The 17,444-nt window shown below is 35.4% G+C and overlaps 1 protein-coding gene across 1 annotated transcript in view; it reads left to right on the top strand.

The window, feature by feature from the left end:
* The window catches only part of DPY19L2 (dpy-19 like 2), an 88,557-nt gene extending 71,743 nt beyond the window's left edge, over positions 1–16,814 (top strand). The window contains exons 18-22 of the mRNA XM_024750776.1: positions 3,122–3,241; positions 4,375–4,549; positions 7,954–8,053; positions 9,377–9,502; positions 14,804–16,814. Coding sequence (XP_024606544.1) covers positions 3,122–3,241; positions 4,375–4,549; positions 7,954–8,053; positions 9,377–9,502; positions 14,804–14,957 — 675 coding nt within the window. The 3' untranslated portion in view covers positions 14,958–16,814. The remainder of the gene's footprint in view (positions 1–3,121; positions 3,242–4,374; positions 4,550–7,953; positions 8,054–9,376; positions 9,503–14,803) is intronic.
* Positions 16,815–17,444: the final 630 nt, after the last annotated feature.

Here is a 17,444-nt window from a genome sequence, read left to right as displayed (position 1 = left end):
TTGTTCTTCCACTTACTCAGCATGTGATATTGGCTAAGTTATTTTACATCTTTTGGGGAACAACAAAAGCAACAACAATCATAATAGTACTTATCTTCATATGGTTGCTATGGGATTATATGAGTTACATGTAAGGTCCTTACAATAATGCCTAGTCTAAGTTAAGCATTGTATAAATATCCACTTTTACAGTTAGTGTGCCTTCTGGTTCAAAATTTCAGATCTAATATTCTGCTCCCTGTTAACTGTGCCAGTGAAGGGCATCTCTTTAGCATGTTCTCAAGATATCTTCACACTGTCATGTGAGGTAGTTTTGACAGGAACAACTCGCTATTTGGACTGGCTTTAGTTAGTCCTTGCTTTCTTTCTGCTCGGTAGCTGCTACCTCACATTTTACCCAGTTGGGCTCACTTATTCCAAAGTTGAGTAGTAAACAGTTCCCTGAGCTTCTCTTCCTTCCTTCCAGCCTCTAAAAAATGTTGTGAGAATTTTCCTAGTAATTTTTATATGGCAAGAGGTACCAGATTGACAATGGCATACATACAATAGTGATTTTTGTACTATACTTTTTGACTGTAGCCTTCTGTCCTCCACTTGGTAGTTAAAAAGAAGGCTGTCTTATAGAATGGAAGATAAAATAACTATGGCAAAAGAGCTTTATGGAAAGTCGTAGCCTGAGAGTAAGTGAATGCTTAGGAGCATTTGGGTGAGAATAGAAAACAGATGTAAGTGATGCCATTTGGGATAGCTGTTCTGTGTCATCCAGCCACAAAAAGCATCATTCAGGGAAGACAAGGTAATGGTGGGGATCTTTCAGGTCTCCATATGAAAACAGTCCTTCCTGCAGCCTTTAGATGATAGAGGAAAGTCAAGGAGTATTACTACCTTGGATTTGATTTTGGTCATGTGAGAAATTGTTGCTAAAGTAGAAGTAACAGAAGTTAGGGGAGGAAATGATAGTGTCATCCTGTGGCTCAAAATAACCAAAGGAAGGAATACTGGGAGAATTCAGATGTGTATTTGTATCGATTATCCGTTATCTATTATGGTCTGTTTCTAGATGCCACATTTTAAGAAGATGATGGACAATCTGTACCACATTCAGAGCAGGGCAACCAGAATTATGACAACACACAACTAATAATTGAATTTTTCTGAATATTTACTCTAAAGATAGAAAGCTTTCTAAGGTTGAAGGTGGGAATAATGCAAAGTCATAATTACAGTATTTAGATAATCGAGAACTGTCATGCACAAATGGGTTTAGACCAATTTTGTGCAGTTCCAGAGGTGTGGAAGTTGCAGGAAAACATTAGTTCAGTTTTAGAAAAGATTTTCTAACATATACAGCTATCCGTCTTTGTAATAGGTACTCCTGTGGCATATTCCTTTTCAAGAAATAGTGAATATTCAGTTGATAGATTTATAGAAGTGATCCCTGTTTTGGATAGATGATTAAAGTAGATGGCTCACATAACCTATCAATCTGTGATTTAGCGGTCCTAAACAAAAGGACCTATTTGAGGATGAAGTGTGTTGATGTCTTGTCTCCTCTCCAAAACATGTTCCTAATTTTGTCCAAAGGTGAGTTTGACTAAAGAAAAATGAAGAATTGATTTTGAAATAAATGTTCCACATTCCAACTCTGGGTTCAAGAATTATTTAAAAAATTAACAGATTTTCCATTTCAAATATCATTTAGAAAAGGAAAAACGATAACCTTAGGTACAGTTTTTGCCATTCTGTTTTAAATATAAATTATATATTTCTGATTATAATAGAACGTGTCTTTAAAATTTGAAAAATGCAGAAAAATCACCAGTCAGAAATAATTTCTGTTAACTTTTTAGGTATATTCTCTTACAGCCTTTTCCCCCTGTGCATGTATATACACACATAGATGGTTTTCATAGAATTAATATTATTATAGTATAGAGTTTTATATTTTGAAAACTTTTCCATGCCATTAAATAATCTTCCAGTATGTAATCTTTTAATGGTTGTATACATGTGAAAATGCAATAATTTACTTAGTCCTCTCTATTGGTCACTTAGGTTGTTTCTGTTTTTGCTGTGAAAAATTCATTTCAGCGATCATCTTTGTAGAAGCATTTTTGTGTTTTGATTATTCTCTTAAGTTAAATTCCTAGAACCAAAATTTTAGTCAAAGGAGTTGGCTCTTTTCTAGGGTCTTGATAAATATTACCAAATTACAGAAATATACCAGTTATTTCGGTGTGTTTCATGGCATACTCTCTAACACTCTATTAATTTAATATTTGTCAATTTTATAGGTGAAAATATTATCTTTACTATTTAATTTGTTTGAATATTAGTGAATTAGAACATGAATATTTAGTTGTGCTTACTTTTGGTTGTATTCTTTGTCCATTTTTCTAGGGAGGAGTTTGTTGATATTTTATGAATATGTCTGTTAGAAAAGTTATGTTTGAAACCTTTGCTCAGAGGAACCCCATCTTAAAATGGGGTGTCCTACTAATTAGTACAAGTATTTATACAATTCTACTACTTCTAAAATAATCTAGTTTGTGTTATGATTTTTGTTGCTGACTAAATGACACAAATTTGTGAAGCATCCCATATTTTTATGTCTCTGTGACTCCCTTTCTCACCTGGCGTAGGTCCTTGCTCAAATGCCACCTCTTTGAAGAGGCCCACTCTGATGATCCTAATTACACTTGCAACTTCTCCTGCCTGTGGTCTCACACCACACCCTGCACTTCAGTCTCCTTTCCTGGCTCTGCTTCCCTTTCCATTGCACTTACCACTTTCTGATAGACTGTATGATAGATTTTGTTATTTGCTATGTCTGTTTATTTTGTCTCTCCTTAGTAAATGTACTAAAATGTGAGCCTCATAGGACAGGAATTGCTCAGTGTTCTTTTGTTCACTACTATATCCAAAGCACCCAGAACAGTACCTGGCATATAGCAGGCATTTGATAAATCTTTGTTGAATGAATGAATAAATATTAATAGACTTATTAATAACTTAAAAGATCCTTGTCCTAGTGAATAATAGTTTTAATATACTTTATTTTACATATATTAATTAAAAAATATATAAAGTGAAAATGTAATTTTGTTTTGTGTTTTTATAGCTAATTTTTCACATATTGCAGTTGTTTGCATTTGCTTCCCTTGCCATTTTAATTATGAGGCTGAAGCTCTTTTTGACACCTCACATGTGTGTTATGGCTTCCTTGATATGCTCTCGGCGGGTAAGGTATTCATTCTTGTATAACTACACTATAACACTACAGCAACTACGGTGTAGTTACCATGGCTTTGCTGAGTAATCCAAAACATAAAAACACTAGGTGTTTTTATCTTAAATGATTTAAAATGTTAGTTCATGATTCATTATAGAGTAAGAAAAGTAAATTCAGGTAGCTTTGAAAAATTATTCCTAGATTTTAGCTGATAATTCTATGACTTTCCCCTCTATTAGTATCCTCTCCACAAATATAGTTTTTTGAAGTTCAGGTCAGTGTAAGAGATTCTTGGCCTGTCAAAACTATCCTCAAGTGCTCTTGTAATACTAGAGAAGATGCAGCGTAATTGCTCTAGTGTTGTCTTGTTGGCCTTGGATAATTCGTGGGGGAAAATTGTCAATTCTGGGGTTCTGTTACTGTATGCAAAAGAGCTAGACAAAGTAGCTAGAATTTTGGGACCAAGTTACTTCTAGAGACACCTTATTTAGTTTTGATTGTAAGTGTCTTGCCTTAGAATATCATAATGCTTATATTCCTGAGAGGAATATACTTGTCAGTACTAATGAGGTTTCCCTAGTTATTCAAGATGTCCATAAAAGGCAGCCAGATGTTATGGATTTAGTTCCAGGATGTTTCAGAATTGTGATTTGCTAATCTTAATTCCTGGTAGTAAATCAGTACCAGAAGGATCAGGTATTCCTTCTTTATTTCTTTTAAGAGGAAAGAAAGCTCCTTTTTTTTTTTTTTTGCGGTACGCGGGCCTCTCACTGTTGTGGCCTCTCCTGTTGCAGAGCAGAGGCTCCGAACGCGCAGGCTCAGCGGCCATGGCTCACGGGCCCAGCCGCTCTGTGGCATGTGGGATCTTCCCGGACTGGGGCACGAACCCGTGTCCCCTGCATCGGCAGGCGGACTCCCAACCACTGTGCCACCAGGGAACCCCAGAAAGCTCCATTGTTAACTGGACTCCAATTCCAAAATATTTGCTGTTTTTAAACAATAGGTGATGATTATTATATTCTGTATATTGTTAGTATCAGATGGTAATCCACCTTGGTTTAGGTAGAAAGGTGGTAATTTATTATTGACCCAATAGCCCCCTTCATATAAGAATTATAAATAATTGGTTTCTTTCATTTCAGCTCTTTGGCTGGCTTTTTCGGAGAGTTCGTTTTGAGAATGTTATCTTTGGCATTCTAACAGTGATGTCAATACAAGGTTGTGCAAACCTCCATAATCAATGGAACATAATAGGAGAATTTAATAATTTGCCCCAGGAAGAACTGATACAGTGGATCAAACACAATACCAGACCGGGTATGTAGCTGTTTGGTTATACGTATAGCTAGCACACACATTATTATTATATGTTATTATACATTTGCATATATTGTACAGTTATCATTTCATATATATGTGTATGTGTGTATATATATAAAAATTTTAAATACATACGCATTCATACCTTCACAAATTTTGAGCATGGTAATTGCAGTGTTCACCAAATCAAACCTTTTTAAAAGGTGGTTTTGTGTCATCTTTAAACCCCTCCTAGGTTTAAAAGAATTTAAAGAATTTAAACCTGTCGAAAAGAATTTTAACTGACTTTAAGAGTTATTGATTGTTCACAAGTTATGTGCTATAATGCTGAGATTATTGTATTTTAACCATAACAGTGACACCTCAAAGAAAAAAAAAACCTTTAATGACAACTTTCACACCTTGTGACAGGCCACTGGAGAAGATAGTTTTGACTGTGGGGAGGTTAACAATACCCCTCCCATCACTTCCATTCAGTGCCTACTCTCTGCTCCATGTCTGTAAAACCAGTCACATGGAGAAGAGTTAAAATCTTGGATATTCTGTTTTCTTCACTAATTCATCTCAAAAAGATCAGTCTACATGCTATTTTTAAATACTTTAAAATATTCTTTTAGCTTATCTTCTTTTCTTGCTATCTTTATCCAAAACCACCTCAAGCAGATTGATATTTATTTCACTTTTAAATACCTTTCCAGAGGATAAATATGTTGTACATTATTTTCTGTAAGTAACCTATAGTCTTGTCCTAGACAATTTTTGACGTTTCATAATTTTTTTCTGGCACAAGTTCTTCACTATGGTTTATTTAAATTTATCCTGTGACTCCTTGAGCCAGTTTCTTCTTATCTCTTATTTGGTAGTCATCATTTTACTAACTAGCTATCATTAAGGTAAACTCTTATGAACTTCAACTCAGATATTTGGCCTATGGCTTTCAAAGGGTGTAGGTGACAGTGCCTCATCACTTAGAGCTTCCAGGTTAGTTTAATCAGAATTTTTGAATTAACACTTTACTGACTTTTTCCTTGTAGTACAATAGTACAAGGTAGCTAGTCCCTTTACTCTCCCTTGCCCCTCCCCACTTACAGCTGTTTTTCCAAAGTTTTAAAAGATACCTGCTCTTTTCATGTTTGCTTGTGTCTTTCTTTGTTCCAGTGTTTGTCTTGGGTTCTTGGCAGAGAGAGCCTATGTTTGGCAACTTACTCTTCTGAGATAACTCTCACAAACTCCTACCTCATTTTTGCCTCTTCTTTGATCTTACCAATCTTTCTCATCGCTGTATTATGAGTTCTGTCATGGTTACCACATGGTTTATTAAATTCTATAGTAAAGGTGGAACTAGAGCTTACATTCAGGTCTACCATGTAAGGTTGTATAGTTTGTACACAGCACAAAGGTGCTCAGTTGGGAGGACAAGTGGGAACTGATATCCAGCCTGTGGTCCTCTTACCAAGTCATGTATGTATTAGTGAGGCTCTGTCAAGTCAAAGGGATAGCTTTTTTCTAATACATGCGGTAAGCTAAGTGGAGATTTAAATATATTATAGAAAAGATCCTATTATTTCCCTGTCACACTCATGCTTACTTTGCCCCCAAGAGGAAAGAAGCATTTGGGGAGTATTCTCCCCTTCTCTCTGTTTCATAGATGGTTGCTTCTCAGTGGTTCCAGTTCTTGCTGGACAGGCTTACCTAGTTTCTTCTGGATGACCCTGGCCCTGAGCTTTGGGTCCTTCTAGCCCAGAGTTTCCCAAGCTTGGCACTGTTGATATTTGGGGCTACCCTGTGCATTGGCAGCATATTGAGCAGCATTCCTTCCTTCTACCCGTAGATGTCAGTAGCCCCTCTCCCCCCACAGTGTGCTAACCAGAAATATCTCCAGAAGTTGTCAGTGTCTCTAGGAAACAAAATCACTTCTGGTTGAGAACCACTGCTCTAGCCTAAGAGCTTTTCATCATTAATTATTGAATCTTACAATAATAAATACACGTCTACTTCAATTTATGTATGTATTTTCAAATTTAAGGCATATAAAGAGATATTCATGCAAAGTTATATTTATTTACTTATTTATTTTTTAATAGGTGTATCCATTTATTTATTTATTTTTGGCTGCATTGGGTCTTCGTTGTTGCACGTGGGCTTTTTCTAGTTGCAGTGAGCAGGGGCTACTCTTCATTGCAATGCACGAGCTTCTCATTGCAGTGGCTTCTGTTGTTGCGGAGCATGGGCTCTAGGCGCGTGGGCTTCAGCAGCTGTGGCTCACAGGCTCTAGAGCGCAGGCTCAGCAGTCGTGGCGCACGGGCTTAGTTACTCTGTGGCATGTGGGATCTTCCCAGACCAGGGCTCGAACCCATGTCCCCCGCATTGGCAGGCAGACTCCTAACCACTGCACCACCAGGGAAGTCTCCAAAGTTACATTTAGAATGCTTAATTACATTTGAAAGTAAACATTCAATTATTTACAGTAGATCTGAATAATATGCCTTGTTCTTATTAGTGATTTTACTGTGCTGATTAAAAATGACGATAACCTTGCTAATCATGTAATCATTTATTGTACACGAGTGCCAGGAAGTAAGCATTTGATCTTTTTGTCTCCCAAGAGACAGAACTAAAACTGAAGCCAGACAGTAGATTTTGGTGTAAGACTAGTTATAACCAAAAGGCAATACATTTATACAAGCTATTACTTCAGAAAGTACTACTAACAAGTAATGAAATGGTTTGATGAAATGTATACATTTATAAAGTCAAACAGAAACTAAGAAAACTTAGCTATGAATATTTAAAGGTGATCTGAGGGAAGAAAACAATGCTTTCATCTGGAAAGTTCTCAAGATTACAGTTCACAACCCACAAAAGTCACTTTAAAACATGTACCATAAGACTTGCCCTTTATAATAGTCTCCCAGTTCCTAGAACTTTAAACTATTGGAACAAGATATCAAGTTTTACAATTCTTTCCAGTCCTGTGTGTCTTTGTAGTGCTGTCTCTTAGTATAGCGCTTGAACATGGTAGTATGCTGTAGTGAAGTGGCTAAGAGGGTAGGCCCTGATACTTTCTAGCTGTGCAGTCTTGGGCAAGTCACTTAACTTTGCTGTGTCTCAGCTTCCTGATCTACAAAATAAGAATACATAGAACCCACCTCAAAGCTGTGCAAATTAAATTCTATAATCCTAGTAAAAGTATTTAGCAGTTCCTGGCACCAAGATAACATTTAATGAAAGTTGGCTATTGTGTAGACCATCAGTAAATATTAAGCGAAGAAAAAGAATGCTGCCAATGATTATTATTTAAATGTACTTCATCTTTCTTAATCTGGGTTCAAATATTACAGATAGGTAACTTTTGGTTTTCTTTAAAACATGTTGTTAAGGAATATAATCTTGTTTTCCAGATGCTGTTTTCGCTGGTGCCATGCCTACAATGGCAAGTGTCAAGCTCTCCACTCTTCACCCCATTGTGAATCACCCACATTATGAGGATGCAGACTTGAGGTGGGCAACTGATAGAATACTTCAACCAGACACACTAACGACTTCTCCTGACTCATAGGAATAGGGAAATTTTTATACACACATGCACACACACACACACACACACACAATCACTCTTATCCTCATATTTGTGCTAGAAGTTAAAGAATAATAACCATTCAGAAATTACAATACGTACCTGTTGACTTAAAGTAACCTTAATAAACCTCTGGAAACTGAAAGAAGCAACACCCAGTTTTTCTCACAGTGAAAAATATGTCACATTTATGACTAGCCTCTGTGTGTTTATGTGGGTGTGTGTTCCAGTGAAACTCCTAAGTAATAGTAATAAGAGTGGGGATAGATTTGGCTCATGGCCATAGTTTGCCAACCCCTGTTCTAGATTCCACAGCCCCTCTGCCTGGTTTAAGAAACCATTCTTCATCTTACTTGTGGCCAATGATTAGCCTTTTTTAACAGATAGAAAAGGTACATGAAATTTGCTATATTAAACGCTTTTATGAAACTTTGGGGTGCTCTTTTCCTAGCTGATTATGGGAACTCTAGCTTCCACTGAGGTCTGAAAGTTTTGTTTTCCTTAAATGACTGACTTTTAAAAATTATTATAATCATTCTAGTAATTGGGTAATCATTTCCTTTTAATGTATTTTTGGCTTATTGTTAGAGGTAATATTTTAAATTATTTAAAGTTTTATGTTTGGTTGTGGAGATTGGGCGTTCTGTATGCTTGAAATCCTAAGAAAAGTCTAATGCATAATTGATAATTTGTTCAGGATTTTATAAAAACCCCCATTTAGGGCTAAACCATCTGTTGGACCATATTTTGGTAAGCATACCTGTCTCTCAAGCTTCTGTTAAGTTGCTTTCTCTACATGACTACTACCCTAGATGCCCACTGTCTAATTGTTCTATTTGGTACATTCAGCTTCAACTCATATGCTTTTCAGAGTTTCTATGAATGAAATTATCTACTGAAATCTATGTTTTCACTATATTTAGCCTCTATCTGAATTTGTTCCAGATTAATTATTTTATGAATTATGCAAAGCAAATTTTATATTCTGAACTATTATACTGCTACCTACCTCTAGACTCTAAACTGGTTTATACACTAATAAGCAGTACCTGCAAAAATCAAATTGCTGTAAGTTTAAGCACATGCAAAATATAAATAGAAATGTGGCAATTGCTATTCCCAAAATAATTCATGCTATTTGGGGTCGTATATAATCAATGCTCCATCCAGTAAGCATTGAGGTTTTAATTTGGTAACACATCTATTATCATTTATTTAAAATTGTTTTAACTTGTTTGAATTTAAAGAGCTCGGACAAAAATAGTTTATTCTGCATATAGTCGAAAATCTGCAAAAGAAGTGAGAGATAAGTTGGTGAAGTTACATGTGAATTACTACATTTTAGAAGAGGCGTGGTGTGTTGTAAGAACTAAGTGAGTATGAGCCCTGTGGTATATGATATGGTATATTTTAAAACAACAAATGTTTTACTTTATTACAGCAGTCCTGATTCTTTAAAAATTTTTATTTTAAATTAATTCCATTAAATTGTTGCCCTGGTATTTTATTTAAAATTATTTCATGTAGGAAATTAAAATTATACTATTGTTTAAGCATAATGTAATTTTTTTAAAGTATAGTATATTTTGCTATCCTAATTTTTTCATTTTAATTTAACATCTTAAATGTAGCTTTTTTCCATAATCTTCACATTTTTATAACTTTTATTAGATGTCTGAAATACAGATTTGAATTTACAACCAAGTGAGATATTAGCATTCTGCTACTACAGCTGATTTACATTGGATTTATAAGACTCATAAGAAAAGTTTCACGTAACTCAAAAGGACATAATAAGAAAACGTTTCTAATTAACATTTTTTCATTTCTAAATTTTGAATCTCTAATAATACATAAAATTCTAAGATGTGTAATGGATATCTTGAGACCTTTGTTTAGTCTCCTTGATTTAAGAAGTCCTTAGTTATATTAATTTTAGCATTAAGAATTTTCATTTCTCCTATGATAATTAAGAATTGGCTATAACAGACTTTGAAGAGCTAAGTTCATAAATTTTAGTAGCTAATTTTTGTATCTAATTTTAAGATCTAATAAATATGTATAGGAAGAAATGGCATCTTGCAAAAGAAGAAACAGAAATATCATAATGTATATGCTTATCATATTAATTTAATTTAAAGCTTAAGACAAAACATACTTCAAAACAGGGCATATTGTCACAAATAAAGGTGGACATTTTATGATGACAAAAGGATTAATTCATCAAAAATATCTAACAGTTTTAAATATGCATACCTCTAAACAGAGCTTCAAAGCACAAAAAATAAAAATGTGTAGAACTAAAAGAAAAAATAAGCAAGGCTTTAATTATAGTTGGAAAAGTTAACATTTTTTTCCCCTACTAGGAAAAGTAGATAAAAAGTCAGTAAGCATATAAAAGAGATGAACAACAAATAGTATCAAATAACCTGACCCAACTGACATTTATTGAACACTACAGGAAACAGCTGTAGAATACACATTCTTTTAAAGGGCATGTGGAATGTTCACCAAGAGAGAACATATGCTGGGCTGTAAAATTGTCTCAATATGTTTAAAAGGTTTTAAATCATACAGAATTAAAATAGAAAACAATAATAAACAGATACCTAGTAAATCCATGCATATTTGGAAATTAGGCAGTAAACTTACGGGTAATTTATGTGTCAAAGGAAAAAAACCACAAAGAAAATTTTAAAACACTATTTTTTACTTGAATGGAAAAAGGGGTCTTTTAACAATATTGCTGATCTAACTGGATATAATGTACAGAAAAAAATTAAACCATGACCCATACTACACCATATACAAAACTTAACTTTATGTGGATTATAGAACTAAATGTAAGAGCTAAAACTGTAAAGATTTCTTAGAACACAGTACTAACGATTTAAAAAATCAGTAAATTGTATATATCAAAATTGAAATATTTTCACCAAAAAGACATTAGGAAAATGATAAGGCAAGCCACAGACTAGAAGAAAATATTTGAAAGCATATATCTGATAAAGGACTTATAAATATAGTTCATATAAAGAAATTCTATAAATTAATAATAAAATGACCGTACAATTGAAAATGGGCAAAAGACTTGGAAAGACATAATTCACTAAAGAAAATGTGTGACTGACCGATAAATACAATTTTTAAAACTAAAACACCATACATTGGAGAGGATACAGAATAATTGTAAATCTCTTACATTGCTAAGGGGAGTGAACATGATACAACCACTTTGGAGAACTATTTGGAGAACATGATACAACCACTTTGGAGAACTATTTGGAGAAATCTTAAAAAAATTTAAGCACACATCTACCTTATTACTCAGCAGTTCCATTCCAAAGAATTTAAATAAGAGAAATTAAAACATCTCTCTAGGGCTTCCCTGGTGGCGCAGTGGTTGAGAGTCCGCCTGCCGATGCAGGGGACACGGGTTCGTGCCCCAGTCCGGGGAGATCCCACATGCTGCGGAGCGGCTGGGCCCGTGAGCCATGGCTGCTGAGCCTGCGCGTCCAGAGCCTGTGCTCCGCAGTGGGAGAGGCCACAACAGTGAGAGGCCCGCGTACTGCAAAAAAAAAAAAAAAAAAAAAAAAAACCCCATCTCTCTAGAAAGAGTGTCATAGCAGTTTTATTCATAATAGCTCAAAACCTGTAGGTAACTTGTTGCTTTTCCCTTGCTGCTTTTAAGAATCTCTCTTTATGTTTAATTTTTGTCATTCTAATTACAATGTGTCTTGGTGTGGACCTTTCAGGTTAATCCTGTTTGGGACTCTTTGTGTACCCGGAAGTCTGTTTCCTTTCACAGGTTAGGGAAATTTTCAGCTATTGTGTCTTCACATATGTTCTCTGCCCCTTTTTCTCTCTCTCCTCCTTCTGGGACCCCTAAAATGAGAATGTTAGTATGCTTGATGCTGTCTCAGAGGTCTCTTAAACTGTCCTCAGTAATTTTTTTTTCTTTTTTTCTGTTCAGCATCAGTGACATCCACAGCTCTGTCTTCCAGTTCACTGATCCATTCCTCTGTATCATCTAATCTACTGTTGATTCCTTGTAGTGTATTTTTTTTTATTTCACTTATTGTATTATTCAGCTGTTTGGTGGTTCTTTATATTTCCTATCTCGTTGTTAAACTTCTCACTGTGTTCATCCATTCTTCTCCCAAGTTCTTTGAGCATCTTTGTGATCATTACCTTGAACTTTTTATTTGGAATTACTTATCTCTACTGCACTTAATTCTTCTTCCAGGGTTTTTATATTTTTCCTTTGGAACATATTTCTCTGTCACCTCATTTTACCTAATTTGCTGTTATTATTTCTATGTATTTGGTAGTTTGGTTACACTTCCCAATCTTGGTGAAGTGACCTTCTGTAGGAGACATCCTGTGGGTTCCGGAAGTGCACTCCCCTCTGGTCACCAGAGCTATATGCTCTAGGGTTGCCCCCTGTGTCAGCTGTGCGGGCCCTTCTGTTGTGGTAGGCTGAGAACTATGGATGGTCAGGTAGATGTGGCTGGCCCCCAGTCCTGTTGGTTGCCAGGCCCTACTTTGTGTGGAGGCTACTGGCCAGTGGTGGGTGGGGCCAGATCACGAGGCACCTGGCTATAGGTTCCAGGGTGTAGCAAAGCTGATGTTGGCCTGCTGGTGGATGGGGCTGTGTCAGGCTAGCTGCTTGATCTGAGTCTTCTCAGTACTGGTACCCACAGGATGGTGGGTCGGACAGGTCCTATGCTGATAAGCTAGAGGAAGAATTCCACGATGGCACTTACCAGCACCAGTGTCCATGTGGTAGAACAAGCTCCCCAAAGTAGCTGCTACCAGCATCTACGTCCCCAGGGTGAGCTCCAGTTGCCTCCTGCCTTTCTGGGTGACTCTCCAAGATCAGCAGGAAGGTTTGACCCAGGCTCCTTTCAGATTACTGCTTCTACCCTGGGTCCTGCAGTGTATGAGATTTTGTGTACACCCTTTAAGAGTGGATTCTCTTTCCCACAGCCCTCTCTCTTTCCCAAAAGTAAACCCTGCTTGCCTTCAAAGCTGAATATCCTGGAGGCTCATCTTCCTGATACAGGACCCCGAGCCCAAAGTGGGGCTCTGATTCTTCACTCTTTGGGGAGAACCTCTGCAATTGTAATTATCCTCCATCTGTGGGTCACCCACCTGGGTATATGATGAGTCTTGACTATTACCACACCTCTGCCCCGCTTACCTGTCTCATTGTGGTTCTTTCTTTATATCTTTAGTTGCATAAGGTCTTTTCTGCTAGATTCTGGTCTTTCTCATCAATAGTTACTCTGTAAATAGTTGTAATTTTAGTGTGCCCATGGGAGGGGGTGAGCTCAGGGCCTTCCTACTCCACCTTCTTGGCACACGTCCTTGGAAATAATCCAATTTTAATGTAAAGTAAATTGTGATACATTGAAGATGTCTGTTGTAATCCCTAGAGCAAACCACTTGAAAAATGCAAAAGCAAAAAACAAAACGAAAAAACCCAAATAAGCCAGTAGATGAATTGAATGGTATAATAAAACCTTTTTGCTTTACATAAAAGAAATCAAGAAAGAAACAGATGATCAAAAAAGATATGAAACAAACAGAAGAAAAACAGGAAAGTGGCAACCCTAAATCAAACCGTATCAGTACTTGCAAATGTGAATGGGGACTAAACACTCCAATCAAATGTCAGAGATTGACAGACTGAATACAAAAGCAAAACCCAACTATGTCCTTCCTGTAAGGGATGCATTGTAAATACAGATACATGAAGGAAAGGTTGAAGGAGAAAGGATAGCAATGTTACCATGTGAGTAACCATGTAGGTAATATGTGCTAGATATGCATTATCTAGCATATTCTAAAAAAGGCCGTACTATAGTGCAGAAGGGTGCAGTGCTTGCCTAGGTTTATATTTGGGGGAGAGGACTGACTCTAAAAGGCTACAAGGGAGCGTGTTGGGGTGACGGAAATTCCCTGTGTTATGATTATGATGGCGCTCACACACCTATACACATTTGCCCATACTTATCAAACTTTACACATAAAATGGGTGAATTTTATCGTACATAAATTATACCTCAATATAGCTGTTAAAAAATTAGAAACCAATTTTGCCTGACTTCTTCCCTTTAATGACTCTCATGCCAGGTTGTTGCCTAGTGAGAAGTATTATTTCATTCAATCCATTCAAAAGGGAAAGAGTTGAGGAGAATAAAGTTGGCAGAAGAGCTTCTTTTCCCTGCTTTGGACTATATATGTTTTCATGCTAATCCAAGTCAATTTAAGCTCAAAAATATGAAATTCATCAGGAATTAGATTAACTTTCCTTTAATTTGTCTCATTCTGCTATAAATGGGCCTTATGTTTGGATGGCAGTACCAGTTAGAATATTCATTTATATTTTACTTTGAAAGTAGATTTTTAAATATATATTTCTGAATATGCATTGAGCCCTTATTATTTGATTCAATAATATATTAGTTATTTCATTAAGTGGAACACGAAAATGCAGTGTACCTTCATTTTATTATCTCTAAATTTTAAACTTACGTTTTTTGAAATGATGCTTTTAAATCTTTAATTTATTAAATTAGTCTCTAAAGATCTAGGAGATATTTTATAATTATATTTCTTCTAGATATGAATGCACTTTTAATACAGATATATGTGCCTGTTTTTTTCAGGCCTGGTTGCAGTATGCTTGAAATTTGGGATGCGGAAGACCCTTCCAACTCAGCTAACCCTCCCTTATGTAGCGTCTTGCTCAAGGATGAGAGGCCGTACTTCACCACAGTGTTTCAGAATAGTATGTACAGAGTGTTAAAGGTTAACTGCTAATGAGACTACCCTTTACACTGTGGTGCAAAGAGGTGCATAAAAAACAATCACTTTAGTTTATTTACATTAATAAAATTCACAAGCTATAATAAGGGACCCTTAAAAAGGAGATAATAAAAATGATTTAAATTTTTCTAATTGCTAAAAGGTAAATTATTTCATTGTTTTCCATTGAATGTCAGCCTTATTAAGCTTGTCATATAAATGAGTAAATCATCTTAAAGTTTTAAAGAAGAAAAATATATGTAAAAGAACAATGAAATTGAATAAATCAAGGATATGTAAGTCCTTTTGGTATCCCGCTAGGTGAATTGCTTCGGATTTTCCTTAGTTCCAGGATGTACCAGCTCAGACTCTTTAAACCACTTAGAAGAGACTAATGCAGTCTCTGAAATGACACTTCCTTAAGATCCTGATACTGATCACAACCTCTTTACCTCTGTGAGGAAATTTGTTTGTAACCATGTGTTTATTAAGGTTGTTTTTGCTTTTAGTAGCCCTCAGGAAAGATCTTTAATAGCTTTTAAAAACTTTTTTATCATTTCAGGTTAGATATTTTAAAAAACAGCTTATTTTGTAATGTTTTCAATCTCTTTAAATTTATTTACCGAGCCAGATAAGTATTTTTCACTGATTAGTTCTCAATTTGAGTTCAACAGATTATTAATCTGTCTTTAGAATTCAGTGGTTTTTCTTTTACTATCCAAGTAAAATAAAAGTTGTTACAGTACACAGCCAAATGTAGGGGTTAAACATAATCAGAAATGAAAATCCAGTTAAATGTATCAAATGAAATTTGAAGATTCTAGATCTTGAATGAAGCAAAGGCATTCTCATCTTGAAGCCCTGTAAGCTCATTGGACATAGTCATTTTTTCTGGTCATCATCTTTCATAATTAATGTATTTTAAAGTCCTTTATTTATTTTTGGTTTTGGATGAGGACAGTAATGTTTTATAGATCCTCTCTCCCAGTATAAAACCTACCCGATAGTAGTGCTTTGAAAAGTGGTAAATAGTTATCTTGAAGATATTGTTGCCAAATGGAAAGATAAACACTCTCTTTCTCTGATTGATGGATGTTAAATATGCCATAGCTGTAGTATTTTATGTGCATCTGCTTTAATCACCTTGAAATTTTTGTAATCCCCTGATTTTTTGGACCTCTACATTTGAGATAACAAAATGACTAAATTCTGTAGATTAGTTCACTTACAGTAGGTAGAAGATTACATATATATAATATATACAGGAAAACCAATAAAATTTGTAACTTTTATACTTGTAAAATATCTTCATACAAGATACAAAACAGCTAAGAAAGCATACCAAATTTTATTTATATTTGCATTTTCGGATAATTTGTTTTGGCATAAGTATGGGGCAAAGAGAGAAAGGAGATACAACACCTAACATTCATAAAAATTAAAATAGATTTTGGATGATGTTTTCATAGGAAATATTTTAAAGAAGTTGGTAGAATATTTTTAAAAACTGTATTAGCTAATAAAATATGCAATACAAATATATTTATGTGGATTTATATATAGGGAAACCAATATAATTATTTTAAACTTTTTATAGTTGTAAAATATTTTAATACAAATACAAAGCCACTAAGCCACTAAGAAAGCTTTATTTTAGCATTTTCAAATAATTCATTTTGGTGTAAGTGTGGGGCAAAGAAGGCAAAGAGCTATAACACCTAACATTCATGAAATTAAAGTGACACATTTTGGATGATATTTTCATAGGCAACATTTTAAAGAAGTTGGTAGAATTTAACAACAAAAATGGATGAGCTGTATTAACTGAAACAAGTTTCATATAAATATAATGTATTAATATGAATTTATGTTATTTTCATGTGCTATATATGTTTTAAATTAAAAAAGCCCTTGAAGATTCTTTTGTGTGTTTTCTATCTTTCCTCATTCTTTACTAAACACACATTTTAAAATTGAAATCATTCTGATATGAAGGTAGAAATCATAGTTTCCTGGATGTATTGACCATGTTTACATTGGCAGTGATCTTTTTTGGCCATTTTAAAACAATTCTGTGGGGCTTCCTTGGTGGCGCAGTGGTTAAGAATCCGCCTGCCAATGCAGGGGACACGGGTTCAAGCCCTGGTCCGGGAAGATCCCACATGCTGTGGAGCAAATAAGCCCATGCACCACAACCACTGACCCCCCGCGTGCCACAACTACTGAAGCCCGCACGCCTAGAGCCTGTGCTCCACAACGAAGAGAATAGCCCCCGCTCACCACAACTAGAGAAAGCCTGTGCGCAGCAACAAAGACCCAATGCAGCCAAAAATAAATTAATTTTAAAAAATAAGCATACCGCACTACTGCTTACTCTTATATAAATTATGCTATTAGATTCTTACCTGCATACATTTTATTGTTTATTCTTTTGAAATCTGAAAAACTATGCACAAATGCTGTGGGTTGAGTGATGGGTAGATTTTTCCTCAGTGCAAGGAA

Source organism: Neophocaena asiaeorientalis, unplaced genomic scaffold (assembly GCF_003031525.2).
Source record: "Neophocaena asiaeorientalis asiaeorientalis breed wild unplaced genomic scaffold, Neophocaena_asiaeorientalis_V1.1 scaffold164, whole genome shotgun sequence".
Classification (NCBI taxonomy): domain Eukaryota; kingdom Metazoa; phylum Chordata; class Mammalia; order Artiodactyla; family Phocoenidae; genus Neophocaena; species Neophocaena asiaeorientalis.
The sequence above is the reverse complement of the archived record's forward strand: the minus strand, read 5'-3'. Positions and strand labels throughout refer to the sequence as shown.